The 18,289-nt window shown below is 38.6% G+C and overlaps 1 protein-coding gene across 2 annotated transcripts in view; it reads right to left on the reverse strand.

The window, feature by feature from the left end:
- Nucleotides 1-243: 243 nt before the first annotated feature.
- The window catches only part of rhoj (ras homolog family member J), a 49,285-nt gene continuing 31,239 nt past the window's right edge, over nucleotides 244-18,289 (reverse strand). Inside the window, exons 3-5 of one of the 2 annotated variants that reach the window (XM_087989699.1) lie at nucleotides 13,326-13,490; nucleotides 12,866-12,941; nucleotides 244-9,959 (exon numbers count right to left, since the gene is read on the reverse strand). In XM_087989699.1, the coding sequence (XP_087845825.1) occupies nucleotides 9,895-9,959; nucleotides 12,866-12,941; nucleotides 13,326-13,490 (306 nt within the window). In that variant the 3' untranslated portion in view covers nucleotides 244-9,894. Of the gene's footprint in view, nucleotides 9,960-12,845; nucleotides 12,942-13,325; nucleotides 13,491-18,289 lie in introns of both variants that reach the window. The other variant, XM_087989698.1, reaches the window with a different exon arrangement.

Genomic DNA, 18,289 nt, shown 5'->3' on the forward strand with positions numbered 1-18,289 from the left:
CTCCTCAATCTTCAAATGCTAGCTCAATTATGAAGAGCTTGTAAAATGCAGTTAGCACTACTTTGACAGCTTTACTGCATGTCAAAAAGGTACAGAATGAATATTGTATTAGCACCATGTTGTGAAATAAATAATTTGCTGTCCTTTCAGTGCAAACATAAAAAGGATGAATGTTCAACTTACTAAAAAATCTGAGCACTTCTAAAAATTTTCCAAGGCATCAAATCTAATCAGAACAAAATGTAGACGACAACGTCCAATAAACTTTTACTTTCATCAAAAACTATGCACAATAAACAGAATTATACAAAAATTAAGAGTACAAAGCAATTGTCATAAGTGATTACTTAAATCTGTTGCATAGAAATCAAAAGCAAATATGGAATTACACATACAAATGCTAATTACAAGTTTCCTTTCATATTTTAACAAGGTTAAATTATGTGGAATTTGCATTTCTATTGGGTTTAAATTATTGCTTCTTCTGAAACATTAATACCTGTATTTACTTAATACATAGAAACAATATTAAGGCACTAAAAAGATATTGTACTTGGATACCGTAAGCAAACATATTAGTCAACTTAGAGAGAGAGAGACTCCGAGCACAGAATTCTACCCAGTAAAATTGTAATTACTTTCCAACACTTTTATAGAGATTTCATGGTTACCAGTTTGTGCCAAGTGGAAAAAAAAGTATTAATTACATGATTCTTATTTCAAGTGCATCATCTTCTGAGTTGAGCAAGAATTGTATCTAGACATAATGTAACATGATTTAGATCTTTGCAACATACAAAGATTTGATCAGATTAGTGGTACGTTCCCATTTTAAGTTTAATGATGTAAATTAATGCTTATTAATAATTGAATTTTTTAACAAAGGAGACAATTGATATAACAATATGATCTTACAACTACAGTTTACTAATTGACATTGTGAAATAGTCACCTGATTATGTTTTAAAGTGTGCTTGCCTTGATTACATATTTTATCATGTGTTTAGAATCTTTCATACATACTTTCACCAAACCATTTTCTGGGAGAAAAATAATAATTATTATTTACTGATAATGCATTGAAATTTGCTGGGAAGTATGAATGGATGATGTGGGGAATCTTCTTTGAAAAGCTGGATGAAAAATATTCTCAAATGCACCAACTGGTACTTATCTATCGTTAATACTTGTAGAGATATGTTGGCCAGTTTTTTCTGCAATTTAACTTCTTATCTGAAAAGCAAAACCATGGTATCAATCCCATAAGCACTGATGTCAAGCTGATCCTTATGATTGCAGAACTTACTATACCCAAAGTACATATTATAGAAAGGCATTTAAAAAACATAGCTAATACTCTGATTTGCTATTCGGGGCAGTAGTCTTCTGTAAAGTAAATTGAAACAAATGAGTCAAAACATTATGTACTGTATAAGCCAACAGTAAATCCACAAAAGTATTGTTAAGAACTTTTGTGACCCAACATTAATTATTAATTGATATATTTTATCGAGTCAAAAATGTCAATGATTACGCATGCAACATCATTGATTTGTTCAGTCTGGTTCTTTAAGGACATTTCATTAAGATCCTTTTAAATGAAAACCACAAAGAACTACTTTTGTTTCGGTTCTTGCATTTTGATGCTTCAGATTTTTGTTTTAAATTAAGACAGAATTGTTAATGTGCGTTGAAGGGAAATCAACAATAGACACAAATAATTTCAAAATGCAATTACTGCCAATCACACCTGCTTAAGAGTGGTGGGGATTTGCTAACTAGATGATATGACTGATAGGTAGATAGATAGACAGACAGCCCTCAAACTTAAAATAAAGTCAAAATTTTAAGTTGGAGCTGGTGACAAATCAAGCAATGACATATGGACAATTGTAATAACTGGCATAAGATTTTTTTTTAATTCTAAAGTTTGCATCCCCAAAACACTTGTGCTTTGCAACACAGCATTCAGCTTATACAATGAATTTTAGATAAATTACTATACCGTGCATACTTTTATTATTTATCCTGAGTGAAGTTATGGTGTTTGATAATCCTATAGACATCTTACCTGCAGTAGATTGCTGTTCTTTGAGCTCATAAAAAGGGTAATTGCAGTGTGGAGTGATATAAAATACCACTATGTTCACGAAACTTGTGTATGTATTAAAAGTATAGTATTTCCTGACCAACAATTAAACTGGTGACTGGAAGACCACAAACACTTAAGCTGAGAAACTGGTCAGGAAAATGCCACAGCCAGTAACTGTATAAGTATTGGAAGAATAAAGAGCGGTCAGCCCAACACTCTTGTTTTAAGAAAGATTCCAGTTCCTTAAATAAGCAAACGAGTTAGTTGAATCATTGAAAAAATATCCACAGACTGTATAATCACCACAGCTATATGGATGTAATTTCTATTAATATCATTTTGATGTGGTATTAGATCATGCTAAGAGACTATTTTAAGTGGCATCTAAATATCCTTGAGAAATTGAAGTTCAAAGCAGTGCTCTGTAAATTCCTTCATACATTCTCCATTGCAAATTACAGCTACTGAATGAATGATCTGTTTGTGTAGCATGGCACTAACACCATTTTCACTCATTTTTCCATTGCACTCTCCACTGCAACCATCCATCAAGGCCAGTGAGACAGATAAACCTTTTCTTCCAACTAGCTCTCATCTATCATCAGAATACTTGTTTACCTGCCTGCCTGCCAGTCTCTGATTGCAATTTTAAAAACAAGCTTAAAATTTGAAAGCTAATTAATTCAGGAAGTCTCTAAGTGAAAAGCAGGCAGGGTTTCCATTGAGAATATTTCCAGAGCAAAGCAATTAGATTGTGGATTTGTAATTGTTGAGATGTCCAATTTCTAATCTGTTGTGCAGTTAGACTGGCTGGATGTGTAATAATGTCTGGATTGGAGATTTTTACATTTTCAAATACAAAAATTGCGTATTATAGTGCCTTTAATGATCTAGGTACATCCCTGAGTACCTTAAAAGTGATTCACCAGTTGTAATGTGTAGTCAGTGTCACAGCTTTTAAGATTAGAACTTTGTTGTGTACCATCCACCTATTTCACAAATTTATTCAAAAGGGCTGAGAAATAATTTATTTTTATAGAATACTTCCTATTTCAATTTGGTTTTAAGTATTGCATTGTTTTTTAAAAAATGGTAATCTGGAAAGTGCCAGGCAGATTAACATGGAATTCTGCTGATTGGTCAACTTGATTGAAGGAAATAACGTTTGTCTAGTTGTCATTTATTGATGAATGGCTGCAATATATTGTAATTATATAGCACAGTAATATGTTGATTCAATGTGCAGTGTTTATTGCTGTTGAGTCCAGAGAAAAAAAGATACTAGCCACCCAGAGAAGCTCATATACGAGCACATTTATCACAATGTTGCCTTGGCCATGAAAAAGTCCTGGATCACAGGAACATGTTTTTTGTACTGGATGAAATCACCCAAATCCCCATCCTTAAAAGCTACATGCAATTAAATTGAACATTTTGTATTTTTTTTTGTTGAATCGTTTTCCACTGGAGATCAGGTTGAAAGCCTACTGTCAGCAATTCTGAAGACACTGGAGTACATTTAGCAGGTTAGAGAATTTGTTTACTTTTTCATCCTGTTCTAAGCTCGCACAGTGAAGAAATATAAATGTCAGCTTGTTTCATCCTTATTGTCTTAACTGGTCTTTTCCATTACAAATAAACAGCTAATTGCTTCTTGTCCAACAAAACTATCATTTAAACCACAAGTTATGAAATTGTGCTTTAGATCCAAACATGGTGCTATGCTCATTTCATAAAAAACGTTTTATCACATCATGACTTCTTTTTGAAAAGTGTTTCTCAAGCACAGGAAAAAAATTTCTGGGCACTACGCAAAGTAATAGTACAGTACACAGCATGAGAAAGAGGAAGGGAAATGGAATGGACTTTCTCCTTTACAGAATCAAACACATTTCTTCAGAATGGAAGATGGAGGCAGTTTTTGAGAGGAGGTGAGGTGCTTTCACAAAACAGGATGCAGAGTTCAGATTTTGAAAGGGCAGGAGCATAGCAATTTTACAGAGATTTGTCCACGATGGTTAGGAAGGGGTTAGAATTTCAGTTTACGAGCATCAAAGGTTGCATTCGCAGGTATAAGGAGGGGAAGAATAACAGATACAGACAGACACACAGACTGACAGACAGACAGACACACAGACACACGTTTGAAAACCAGGAAGAACATAGTAAAAATAAAAACTTGAGGACGATAATTTTGCCAGAATTACAGGATTTAGGGGTACAAGCAGGACACAAGTGGTGTCATTTTGAATGAGTTATTACCTGTGGAGGGTAGACACGGCACAGGCAGCAAGAGGAGGATTACTGGTAGCAAAAAATTGGGGACAGTGGTGGGGGGTGTAATTTTTCAGGGATAGAAGAAAACACTTTAGGTCAATGAAGAAGCTGAGCACAATGCCACATCCTGATAAAATTTTCCCAGTTGCGAAAGGAAACTGCTAAAGCCCATTCACTTTCAAAGATACAACATCGGTCTCATCCATTTTAAACTAGTACTGGAATTTACCAAAATCCCCTTCGCTTAAAACCCTTCAGAGGCTGAACTTGTATTTCAAGCTTTAAGGACTATTTACCCTATTGCAATCAAGTGGAAGTAATCATACACAATGTTAACAAGTTTTGTTGACTGGATTTCTTAAAGAGATGATTGCTTGTTTCCTTCCATGAAAATCAAGTTCAAATTGCAAAATCTAATTTCCAAGCCCAATTTTCAGTACTCACCCCAAGTTTTTGAATAAGAGATTTATCTTTTTAGTTAAAAGGAAAATCAACCTAATGAACTGCAAAGATGCAGAACACATTGGAAAATAAACTATACAGCATGCTTCCAAGCATATTTACACTGATGTCTCACTCAATCTCCTGATGCACTTGAACAGCATCCCAAGGGAATTCTTTTTTGACAGCATCAACTGAATATATTTAAAACAAATGATTACTAATGGCTACACATGCAAGATAAAGCATGCAAAGACAGTATTTAAGACCAAAACATCATTCAATTGAATGAAGAGTTATTCCTTTTTAAACTGATTTCTAAATTATCATCCATAGTAATTTAAAAGATATTATTCATGGCTTTGTATCTACTAATGTCAAAAAAAGAAGATGCCTAGTTTATTTTGTGCTTAGCTTTTTCTCCCCCACCTGGTACGTAGGCCCATCAAAGTAAAAGCCCAATCGATCATTTAAGGTGAACTGTCCAATGTTTCAGGAGAAATAAATTATATTGCCTATTCTGTCAACGTATATTAAGTCAATATGTTAAAGTGCCTTACAAAGTTTAATTGAATATAGTTGTTAATGATTACTGATACAAGAACTTCATAAAGCTCCAAGTATGGATTGCCTCACTCCAACAGATGTTGACAGACTTGTCTGTTGATTGCAATAAACGAGGAGGTGAATACATACGTATTGTGCTTCATTCAATAAAAAGAATGCAAGTTCAAGATTGTAATCCCCCTTTTGTCAGTTGTCAGAAAATATACCTTGGAACTTGCAAGTAAGTATAGTCCTTCCATGCATGAAACAAAAGTTGGATTCCTACTCCAAGCTGCAATGTTCAGGATATCAGTAAGAATACAGTAATTAAAATAGTACAAGCTGGATTGACTCTTAAGAAACAAAGATTGCTGAACAGAGACAAATAAAATAGTAGCAAATGGTCAATTAATTAGATCTGTAAAAATATAATCAGTTGATTAGATCAGAACCCCTATTACATTAAGTTATATCTTAGCTAGTTTTAATTGAAAACAAAGGAGTTTCCTGTTTGTTTGCCCATAAGTTTAGCAGATCACCGAAATGTATCAACGCAGCCTACTAAAAAACTTCATGTTAACTATGGATTCCAATAGGAACAGTTAGAACACTACCATTTAACAACATTTCTGAATGCTCAAACTTAATGAATCGTTCAGCCTAGAAAATCAGAGCTCACCGTTCATACAGAATTTGTCTGTATTTAGACGTGTAACTATCTACATTCAGATTATTTCGCATACTGATAACGTTTCCATGTGATGTTTTATGGATACCATATCTAGTAACAAATGAGGTAATGTGTCTCTCATTTAAACTATACACTAATTCCAACCTCTTCTCTCAAACTTTCATGGTCTGTGAAATCATGTGATGGTAGATATTCCATTAGATTTTCTTCATTTTTGAGCCTCCAAAATCTGAGTTTGAGATACCATAGCCCATATTTTCTCTCAGACTTGGCTTCCTGATCATGTTAGTTATATTCATATTTTAACTGCATGTAATAAGTACTGAAAACGCTAAACAAAAACTTTGAACGCATTAATTCCAGGAGCCTTTTCATGAATAGGTAACTAAGCAATCAAAAAAGGGCAATGTACTCTGTGGTGATCCCAAGTTCACATCACTTGTGATGACTGAGAAAACTCCTGAACACAAAGTACCTGAAAACATTTTGACCTACATTATTTTGCCAGCTGGTGAATAGTAGCCACTTGCATGTGCAAGAAATGCAAATAAAATGTTGGCTCTTGCAAGCCAGCTCTTATTAACAAAACAACTAATAAGAGCCAGACATGACTGATTGGAATGTATCTTATCATATCAGGCATATTTATTGACTTCAGTTACCACTGGCGCAAATATCTGGTTTTGGCGAAGCAAAATGATAAATTTGAGACACAAAAATATTGACTTGTACTTATTTAAGTAACAACAAAAATCTTAACAGGATGCAGCTAATTAAGGTAGCACTAAGTTAGCATTCATGAAAATGGATCTGCAAAATGCCAAAGTTATGATTTCAAACACACAGAAAATATCTGGTAAACACTATGCAAATAGAAGGAAACAGATTGAAAGTCCCAGTGACATAATAGCAGAATTGATAATGTTGGTAAATATATTTGGAAAATCTTATACTGGCAAATCAAATCAGGATGACTAACACCTTCTGACTGCGCCTGTATTGTTCTGGAAAGCTTGGGAGTTGTTGGAACAGTTTGAAATGATTCAACTCAACAAAAAAGTTAGTTAAATTGGAGTGCTATTCATTTTACACAGAATAATTGTTGTCAGCACAACCCTAATTTCAAGTGATAAATATAACTAACATATATTTGCATAACTTAAGTCAGGATGTAAATTATACTTACCAGCCATTTTTTAGCTGGTATTTATTAATGGTCCAGAATTTACCAAATGATGGGTGATTTAGTGGCACTTACCTTCATTAACTATGTAAATCATCTGGTAACTTGTGGCAAGGAAGGAAATACCCTGTGAATTGCAAAATCACCACAAGTTGCAGGATGAATAGCACCATTGATATTTAAATTCTAATTCTCCCTTCACTTTTGTCTATCTCTCTCATTCAGTTCCAACCTAGTTCTCCATATTATACTTTCTGCACATTCTTTGACTCCAATTCACTCTCCTGCTCAATCGTTCCACAGTTTCTTTCTCAAAGCTTCAATTTCACTACTTAAATGAGTTACACTCAAGGTCTCATTGTTTATCAATGCTCCAAATGTCCTTTTTCACCCCCTCACTGTGCCCTTATTAGCTTACAGTTCCAACTGCTTACAGGACAAACATTTGAGATGAAGGGTGAGGGAAGAACTTTAATAGGGCACATTATAAAGCTGACAAACTCCAACAAATCCTAGGCTAAACGCTTCATGAATTGAAGGGAGTTATTCTGGATTTACAGTAGCACTTGAATTCAAGTCAAACTGAGGTACAGCATGAAGATATTCCTACTAGACTTTTCTGGTCACGTTGATATGTAGCTCAGTAAACATCATGGCCTCAACGTAGCTTTGTGTGTTCCTTTGTACCAGTCTGAATCAAAAAGAGTTGTTCTACTTGACCTGAAGGTGGTCCAAGGCAGCTTGCATCCAAAATGTGATACTGTACTTTCAGAAAGTGAACATTACTTTTGAATATTTAGGACAAATAAACAAAAAAATGGTGTAAAGAATGGAAAAATAATATACATTAGATATTTATCATGGAAGGAGTAATGAGAGAATCTATTCACCAAATTACCTCATCAACTATTGGTTTGCTTAGGTTGGTAGCAGGAGAGGTCAGGTGAAAAAAAATCACAGGAAGGCCTGACGCACGCTTCTTTACTATTAATTGATCGAATGCATGCCAATGCCAGAAAGTAATTAAGCTACTTGTTACTGAGACCATTTTATTTTTCCTCCCCATTTCTACTTTCTGGCTTAATTGCACTATTAACTGCAGCCAAGTCGAGAACTGGTGATGTGATCGCAGGCCTCTGCCTCCAGAAGGTTGTACGTGAATGAGCGGTTAGATTAGATTAGATTAGATTACTTACAGTGTGGAAACAGGCCCTTCGGCCCAACAAGTCCACACCGACCCACTGAAGGGTAACCCACCCATACCCCTACATTTACCCCTTACCTAACACTACGGGCAATTTAGCATGGCCAATTCACCTGACCTGCACATCTTTTGGAGTGTGGGAGGAAACCGGAGCACCCGGAGGAAACCCATGCAGACATGGGGAGAACGTGCAAACTCCACACAGTCAGTCGCCTGAGGCAGGAATTGAACCCGGGTCTCTGGCGCTGTGAGGCAGCAGTGCTAACCACTGTGCCACCGTGCCGGTCTTTCAAATTTTCTCCTCCCTGCTTTGGAAGTGCACCCACCCTCTGCTCAGTATCAACATACTAGAGTAAAAGAATCATTCCCCAGTGATGCCATGCATCAATACACCAATGCAAGATGCTGCCAACATACTTAGCAAGTAGATTTACTCCTTTCTACAAAACTCAACACCATGAATCCTGGTTTTACCTAAAATGCTACGTGAATTTTAGTCAGAGGAAGGTATACTTAAAATGGAGTATGCAAGTCATTGTCATCACTAAGAAAAACAAACAAAAAACAAATATATGTTGCTTGGGTACAAATGTTTAAAGTTGTCGTCATGAGAGATGGAAATGAATCAGTTAACTTGTTATGGAGTTAGGAAAGCTAGGATTTCATGATCTCATTTAAAATCTTAGGTGTTCAATTTGATATGTAGTGCAGATGTTATAAAGTAATGCCAGCTTGCTAATGATGTCATGTGGCCATCATCACAATGCTTCAGAAATATTAGCTTAAATGAGTTATTCATTAATCCCTACATGGCTACAAGTGTTCAGATGTCTACTGTAAGTTGCAATAAATGCTTGTCCAGCTTAAGGAAGGCAGTACAGCATAAATACTACTGAGGTCTTCAAATTGCATTAGCTGAGCTTATAAATAGCTGCATAAGGCCACGAAAAAATTAGCCAAAAGTAACAGGTTTTCGATGCAGTGCTTCAATGTGTTCTGTCTAACACCTTTGGCTCTTTTACTCCTCAGACTTCCCAGTAACATCTCTGCCATAAGAACAGACATTTTTTTTAACAATGGCTCAGTGCTTTGCGGCCAGGATCAAGAGAAGATGTATGCCTGGCAAATTGAAAAGTGACCGGTACTTAGCAGTAAACTAATATGACATTTGTGAGGTTCGATAGTTTTAAGTTAGTCCACTACTGCAGATGATTCCTCACTGGACCCGCTCTCCATCTCTTCTTCATATTAAGGAACCAGGAAAGAATTTTTTGTTTCCTTTTCCAAATAAAAAGCTTACTGCTTTTACAATCAACTTTTCTTATTAGTCAACCAGAACTTGCTTTCTTGCAACATTCCTTTGTCCTTGTGCATTCCGTCATATTATTGCACAACACACACGACATTTTGCACAACCTCTTTTCCTCTTTTTGGGATGGAAAACTGTCAAAATTGCTTCATCAAACACAGCTTTCAATCCTTTCTGTGTGAGGGCAGAGCATTCCAGGTAACACTGTGCTCCAATCTGAAAAATAAAATAAAGGAAATCCACTTTTGCTTTCAGTTGTGAATCTAGTTTAGGTTTACATCTATTGCCATATGAATCTGATGCCACATGGGTTTAAATTAGCTATGAATTTTAATTAAAACATTCAGGCATACTGTAGATTCTTAATATCACAGTACAAACCATGAGCCATAAAAAAAAATCATCAAATTTTGAAGTGTAAAATGTGAAACTTTAGTTTCCTTAAACTACACAACATTACAAAAAATGTCCAAACTGGTTAGGACAGTGCTCGGTCATTGCTGATCCCATTTCGCATTAGTTTACCTGAAATTACAGAGTAATATTGTAGATTTTAGGGTGAGGTAGTGACACAGAGGTAATAATTGGTGGATTCAACTCATACTCTTGAGGACAAGGGTTCAAATCGACCATGGCAGCTGATAGAATTTTAAAAAAAATTCAATAAATGATAAACTTGGACCATATAATACATAAATGGTGCTATGAAACTACCATTGAACTGCCTTTTTAAAAATTGCAGACCCCACTGGCGAGGCCAACATTTATTGCCCATTTAAAGAACAGTGGTTCTACGCATGTTAAGGTTTTTAAAGCACTCAAATAGGGGTAACAGCCAAATGCATCTAAGCAAAAAAAGCAATACTGAAATTAAATAATTACATCACTAATCAAAAGGTTTTTGATCTGCTCCCAATCTCAATACAAATTTTGATAAACTGACTATTGTTTCCAAACATAGCTATGATTCTTTGATATGCAATTCCAAGTTTAGCTGCTCATGTTCAAAAGTTTGAGTCAGAATGATAGTGACCAAAGCACAGAAAAAGGCTATTTGGCCAATCAAATCCGTGCCAATCCCAATTGCTTAACTATTCTAACCCCATTTTCCTGCATTTGGCCCATAGCCTTGTATGCGCTGGAATCACAAGTGCACATCTTAAACACTTCTTGAATGTTATGATTTCTGCCTCTATCACCCTTAAATGACAAAACGCAGTAGACCCAGCACTGATCCTTCTGGTACGCGATTAGTCACAGGGGTGCAGTCTGAAAAGCAACCCTACACCACCACCTTCTGCCTCCTGCCTTTGAGCAAATTCTGTATTCAGTACTCCCTTCAGTCTCCTCTGCTTCAAGAAAAACATATCCAGTCTATCCAATCTCAAACTCTTAAGCCCAGGCAACATCCCGGTAAATTTCCTCTGCACCTTCTCCAGTTCAAATCACTCCACTCCTATAATGTGGATTTCCAGAACAGCACACACAATACTCTTATAATGGCCTAACTAACTTCTTATATTGTTCCAGCATAACCTCCCGGCTCTTAAACTCTTTTCTCAGCTAATTGAACATTAACGTTTTCTGCTATCAGCAAAATTCCCAGCATACCTAGAATGCATAACTGAAGCAGTGAAGACCAATGAGAGAGTTTTGAGAGAAATGTCTACCTTCTTAGCTTCTCACAGCAGGGCATTGGTTTTTATAAATAAATAACAACTACTAAATGCCTTTTCAGCTATTTTAAACAACAAACAAAACTTGTTATTGAAATTATGAAACAAATGTTGGTTTAGGCTAAGAAGCAACCTTTTGGCCAAATATATCTGTCACAGATATAAAGTTGTGAACCTGACTGCAGCATTAATAGAAGCAGTCTTATTCCACTTGAGTTCGGCACCTTCTGAGAATACTCTTCGAGCCAAAGTTGAAAATCGTTCAGCGGGGGGAGGAGACTACCAAAATTGTTCGACAATTTATGAACTTAACGCAGTACCTTTTTTAAATTGGAGCAAGTGGATACATCACTTCCTACTTTCTGAGATTGGCAAAGCAAATAATTCACTTCACATATGTTCAGGTGACAATAGTCTTGAGAACTGGAATTTGCATTCTGCACCTGATGGTGTCAAACTAGCAGTGTAACTAACCACAGGTGGGTTAGAGAGAATTTTCCTTTTATTAGTGGCAGCAGATTTGACAGCAACTTAGATGGAAACTGGATATGTACTTGAAAATGTAAGGTATGAAGGGCTACAGGGAAATAGCAGGGGAGCAGGCCAAATTGAGTAATATTTTCCCTGGAGTGTTGGCGGCTGAGGGGTGACGTTATAGAGGTTTATAAAATCATGAGGAGCATCATAGGATAAATAGACGTGGTCTTTTCCCGAGGTGGGAGAGTCCAGAACTAGACGGCATAGGTTTAGGGTGAGAGGGGAAAGATATAAAAGGGACCTAAGGGGCAACTGTTTCATGCAGAGGGTGGTGCATGTATGGAATGAGCTGCCAGAGGAAGTGGTGGAGGCTGGTACAATTACAACATTTAGAAGGCATCTGGATGGGTATATGAATAGGAAAGGTTTAGAGGGATATGGGCCAAGTGCTGGCAAATGGGACTAGATTGGGTTGGAATATCTGGTCAGCATGGACGAGTTGGACTGAAGGGTCTGTTGTTTCCATGCTATACATGTATAACTCTTCCAAACAGCTGGCATAGGGAAGATTGGCTGATTGGCTTTCTTTCATGCAATTTCCCTTCAATTTACCAGAAGAAACAATAACACATTACTGTTAGCCAATTTCTTTCACTTAAAATAAACCCATACAAGCCAACACAACAGAAGTTTTCATTCTTAAAGGCTTTCTGTTTTTTTAAAGAAAGAGAAAATGTACTAGCATTGAAGCATCAGCTTTGTTTTCTGGAGAACAGTTCATGACAATGCAAAATTCTGTCCCCCATGCAGTCGCTAACTGCTGCATTACTGTGACCAGTCTTGCATTACTGTGACCAGTCTTGGCATAAAAAAGGCTCCTGCATGAGACTTGCCTAATTTTGAATAGTCAGAATTCTTATCATGCAAAACTCTCCAAAATAGGAATTACCTCTTTAGCCAACTTCACACCTTGTTCGTATGTGATGGGTTTTTCCTTCATATGAATTAATCGGGCCAGTGTTTTGGGATCATCTCTTAGATCAATCTGCAAAATATATTTTAATGGGAAAATGTTAGACTTTCATATCTACTTTCCAGTATAATAACTTTACCAGAGCACTCACTGTTGTTTACCACGAGAGCTAATTTCCATAAAATAAAACTTGATGTCCTGTGCAATGGAGAACTGAGCTGTCAACTTATGAAAACACTTTCACAGTCTGCCTTCAGGTTTTGCTACAAATGTGACCGTATTTCATTTGGACTATATCAGCTCACTTATTTTGCGGTTTTCTTATTATTTCCCTTAAATGAAAAACATCACCCACAGAGAAATAAGGTTTTAATGGAAAACTAATGGTTTTGCAAAGAAGCTAGATGGAGTGAGAAAAAAACATCCATCCCAGGTCTTTGCAATGTGGTATCATACCTGAGTTCCAATCAGTACATAAGGCACATGCGGCATACACGCTTTAAGCTCAGGCACCCACTCCTCTTGCACGTTGTGGTATGATGCAGGATTTACCACAGAGAAGCAGATCAAAAACACATCAGTGTTTGGATAAGAGAAAGGTCTCAGTTGATTGTAGTCCTCCTATAACAAATAAGAGGAAGTCAAAAGTAGTATAAAACCGTATCAACCCAAATTTATTCAGCTTTATTCAGACATTAATTTTACTTGTACGCTTGCAAAACATTTTAGAGCACCTAGCCAAGATTTTAATAAGTTACATTCACAGAAGAAATCCAGGTGGCTGGATTCACCTCCTCAATGCAATGGGCTTAAACGAACATTTGACTGCATAGACATTTTCATAAATCAGTTTAAAAATAAAATACAAGGCATTGTGCAACAGGTAAACAGCTTTTTACAACTACTCAGCTTTCAGCACCCATTTAAAGGGCGGCACTCATAACTTACCTTTAATTTTCTCACTCTTCAGAGCATTTACTAAGCACATTCTATGCAGAACATTGCACAAAAGATTAATATTCACCACTTAATATCAGTCCATAGATATTTATTCAATTCCACATTCTTTAAAAAGCTAAATGGGTGAGAATTCTACAATGCATAATTCTATAAAGTATAGCTTGATATTTAATGAGGAAGCCAATCTTCAACTTTTTAGAAGCAGTCTTCCTATAAGCCTTTTACCTGAGATAGTCAATTAAGAATCAGTCTTAAGATCAACTATAGGTAGCACAGCTATATTACAACAAAACAATAAAAAGAGTAATGCTTTCATATTGATAGTACTCCATCCACCAGCCAGCTTGGTGACAAACTGCACAATTAGAACAGGATCTTCTACTGCACAATTAAAGTATTTGACAATTTTCCAAGATTATAAAGCTGATGTGGTGCTGTCTCAATTTTACACTGCACGCAGTAACTGCATACCCATGCATATAAAAAACTAAAACCGCATCACATGTCAAAAGGTATCTGAATGATCAAATAGAATTTGAAAAAAAGGGAGTCTGTTAAAAGGAGTACACAAACATTAAGAGAGAGCTTCATATTATTGCCAAGTGGTTATTCATAAAATCAATTTACAAGTCAAAGAACCTGAATTCTCCCAAATTAAAAGTACGAAAAACTGAACAGTAGAATGTTACTACATCATTCCATTTGACTTCACAGCATGAATCAGTCAATGGTGCAGCACAATTTAAAATTGAAGCACCAGAAAGGTACAAAATATTGAATTATAGAGAATGAGCTATTCACTGCCAAAATATCATTAATGATTTTATTAAATCAGGTCTTTTTTCTTATCAAGAGTCAATGGTTTAACTTGGCATTAATAGAATATTTTTAAACAAAATAGGATACAAATAAGCTATTGACATTGACGGTGGATGTTGGAAACAGTGAAGAGGTTACATTTTTTAAACAGTGAATGCAGGGATTGCTGAAGCAACTTTGTTTAATGTCACATTCAAACACAAAATGTTAAAGAGGCAGAAGGGAGGCCTGAATTTTTCAGAGACTCCCTCAAAAGTGGGAAAAGAGAGGTGGGTGGCTGGTGGCGATGCACAAAGACTTTTTGTGTTTGGCAATTCAAAGTTTTGAAAGGGTAGACTGTGCCTTCAGAGACTACCAGTCAGCGTGGCTGGTTAAAGAGTGATAAGCCAGTCATAGATGCCACAGAACATTACCCAGGTCCCAAAGCAAAGAGTGTTAGGGGGCAACCAGGAACTGTGTTCACTTGGCATTGCCCAGGTGGCACATGAACATTCAGTACTGGCACACTGAAGGAGGCTGATACTCCACTGGTACCACATGTCCAGAAGAGTAACAAGGCTGCCAAGGATAAGTGAATAGCACCTACGATGAAGAGTTTATGCTCAAAAACATCAACTCTCCTGCTCCTCAAATGCTGCCTGACCAGCTGTGCTTTTCCAGCACCACACTCTCAACTCTGATCTCCAGCATCTGCAGTCCTCACTTTCACTTACCTAGAAGTGAATCTCCAGCTGGCAATGCAGGCATGACTCTCAGGCCCCCCAGAGGTGAGGAGATGCTACACCTTCCACTGGGAAGCTAAAACCCTGGGCAATGTGAGAACATGGAAGAGAAAGGAGAGACAGGACAGCTACAGAGGCCACATCCTCAATACAGAAACTACCAAAGATGGAGAGAGATGCTTGGAGATGACAGAACTAGTGCCACAGGGGACTAACTTTCCAGGTAGATGGTCACAGACAGATGACAGTCTCATCGTTGAATGCCTTGCCGCACTGGTCACAAGATTGATAGAGGCCCTCAAAGTCCTAACGTCTTGACCATCTTTTCTTGCTGCAGATCTTAATATTACTTTTAAAAATCTGCAAAACTCACCAACTTGTCATTGATGGCCATGGGGGACAGGATATTCATTTAGAGAGAGATCACAGCAGGGTATACCTCCACCACTCCGTCCAGCTAACTTGTCTGACTGCAGCATTAACTTCCTCCATGTGTGTACTCTTTCTCCAGAAGACACAGTCATGATGCCTTCACCCTCCACTACTCTACACTGCCTCAGATTACACTGAAAATGCATGAATGGATCCTTGGTGACAAGGGACATATTTGTGAGCTAGCTCCTGGCCCACCACGGAAAGCATCAGACATGGCAGAGAGAAGATAACCAGTGACACCTGGTCAACAAGACACCTGGTCAGCAGGCCACTGGGCTTCTGAAGGTGTAACTCCAGTGCCTGAACCAGTCAGGTAGTGTGTTTCAATGTTCTCTTGCTAGGGTCTCAATTGTTGCGATGATACACTGTATTGTCTGAAGAGGCCTCCTACAAAAGGTGTGAAACTGAGGATTGAGGCCTTGAAAAGAGACAGGAGGAGGAGCAGGAAGAGGTGTCGAGAGAGGAGGCAGAGGAAACGAGTTAGAAAAATGTCTCTGCTGTGTGATGAGATGGATGGGGATGGCCTTCCTCCTGCCAGAATCCATGGGGAGGACCTCTCTCCACTCTCACACAATCTACAACACTAGATCAAAAGGTCACAATGATCATCTGCAACAAGAGGCAAATCTTTCCATCAATGGCACAGCATTTACCTTACTCTGTGCAGTCCTCGCATATGTACCCCCCCCCCCCCCTCAACATTCTGGAATATTTCCATCACTGAATTCCGCACTAACAACAAGCTGGGCATTTGCATCAATCACAAACTCAACTGTATTACCATGTAAATACATTGTGGTTATAACAGTAGGCAAGAAATCTCAGTGAATAACTGACCCGCAAAGTCTTTCTACCATCTACAAGGCACTAATTAGGGATACTCCCCACTTGGCTGGATGGGTGCAGCTCCAATAACACCCAAGAAGCTTGACACGATCCAAGACAAAGTACAATTGGCAACAAATCTACATGCAAATCACTCCCTCCACCATCGATATACACTAGTACACACTGCTGATTCACAAATCAAACTGCTCCCATTTTCTCAGCCTGCTCCTGCCCCACCGACCTAATCTCTTCCTACCTTGACACCGTCCTGTCCCCCCAGGAACTCCCCACCTATGTTCGGGACACCACCCACTCCCTTCACCTCCTGCAAGACTTTCATTTTCCCGGCCCCCAATGCCTCATCTTCATCATGGACATCCAGTCTCTGTACACATCGATCCGCCATGAGGAGGGTCACCAAGCCCTCGGTTTCCATTTCTTCCTCTCACGCTGTCCCAACCAGTACCCTTTCACTGACACCCTCATCCGCCTGGCTGAACTGGTCCTCATCTTCAACAACTTCTCCTTCCAATCCTCCCACTTCCTCCAAATGAAAGGGGTAGCCATGGGAACCCACATGGGACCCAGCTATGTCTGCCTGTTTGTCGGGTACATGGAACAGTCCATCTTCTGCAGTTACACCGGCGCCAACCCCCACCCTGTTCCTCCACTGCATCGATGACTGTATCGGCGCCACCTCATGCTCCCATGAGGAGGTTGAACAGTCCAACTTTACAAACACCTTCCACCCCGACCTCAAATTCACCTGGACCATATTGGAAACCTCCCTCCCCTTCCTGGATCTTTCCAACACCATCTCTGGCAACCAGCCTACCACAGACATACACTACAAGCCCACTGACCTCCACAGCTACCTAGACTGCACCTCCTCCCACCCTACCTCCTGTAAAAACACCATCCCTTATTCCCAATTCCTCTGCACCCACCACATCTGCTCCCAGGATGACCAATTCCACCTCAGAAAGTCCCTGATGGCCTCCTTCTTCCACGATCTCAACTTCCCTTCCAACATGGTTGACGATGCCCTCCAGCGCATCTCCTCCACTTCACACACCACCGACCTTGAACCTCACCCCTCCCAAAGTAATAAGGACAGAAACCCCCGTCCTCACCTTCCACCCCACCAACCTCTACATACAACGCATCATCCTCCATCACTTTCGTCACCTCGAAACAGAACCCACTACGGGAGATATATTTCCCTCCCCACCTCCATCAGCGTTCCGAAAAGACCATTCTCTCCGCGACTCCCTCATCAGGTCCACACCTGGCACCTTTGCCTGCCACTGCAGGAAGTTCAAAGCCTGTACCCACACCACACCCCTCACCTCCGTCCAAGGCCCCAAGGGATTCTTCCACATCCATCACAAGTTTACCTGTAGCTCTACCAATGTCATCTACTGCATCAGTTGCACCCAGCGTGGTCTCCTCTACATCAGGAAGTCAGGACGCCTTCTTCCGGATCATTTCAGATAATATCTCTGGGACCTGCGCCCACCTCCCCCACCGTCCCATGGCTGAACACTTCAACTCCCCTTCCCATTCCATTAAGGACATGTAAGTCCTGGGTTTCCTCCATTGTCAAACCCTTACTACCTGGACCCTGGAGGAGGAACACCTCATATTCCACCTTGG

This window comes from Chiloscyllium plagiosum, unplaced genomic scaffold, assembly GCF_037043375.1.
Source record: "Chiloscyllium plagiosum isolate Xiang-an unplaced genomic scaffold, Cpla_swu_hap1 HiC_scaffold_8, whole genome shotgun sequence".
NCBI lineage: Eukaryota > Metazoa > Chordata > Chondrichthyes > Orectolobiformes > Hemiscylliidae > Chiloscyllium > Chiloscyllium plagiosum.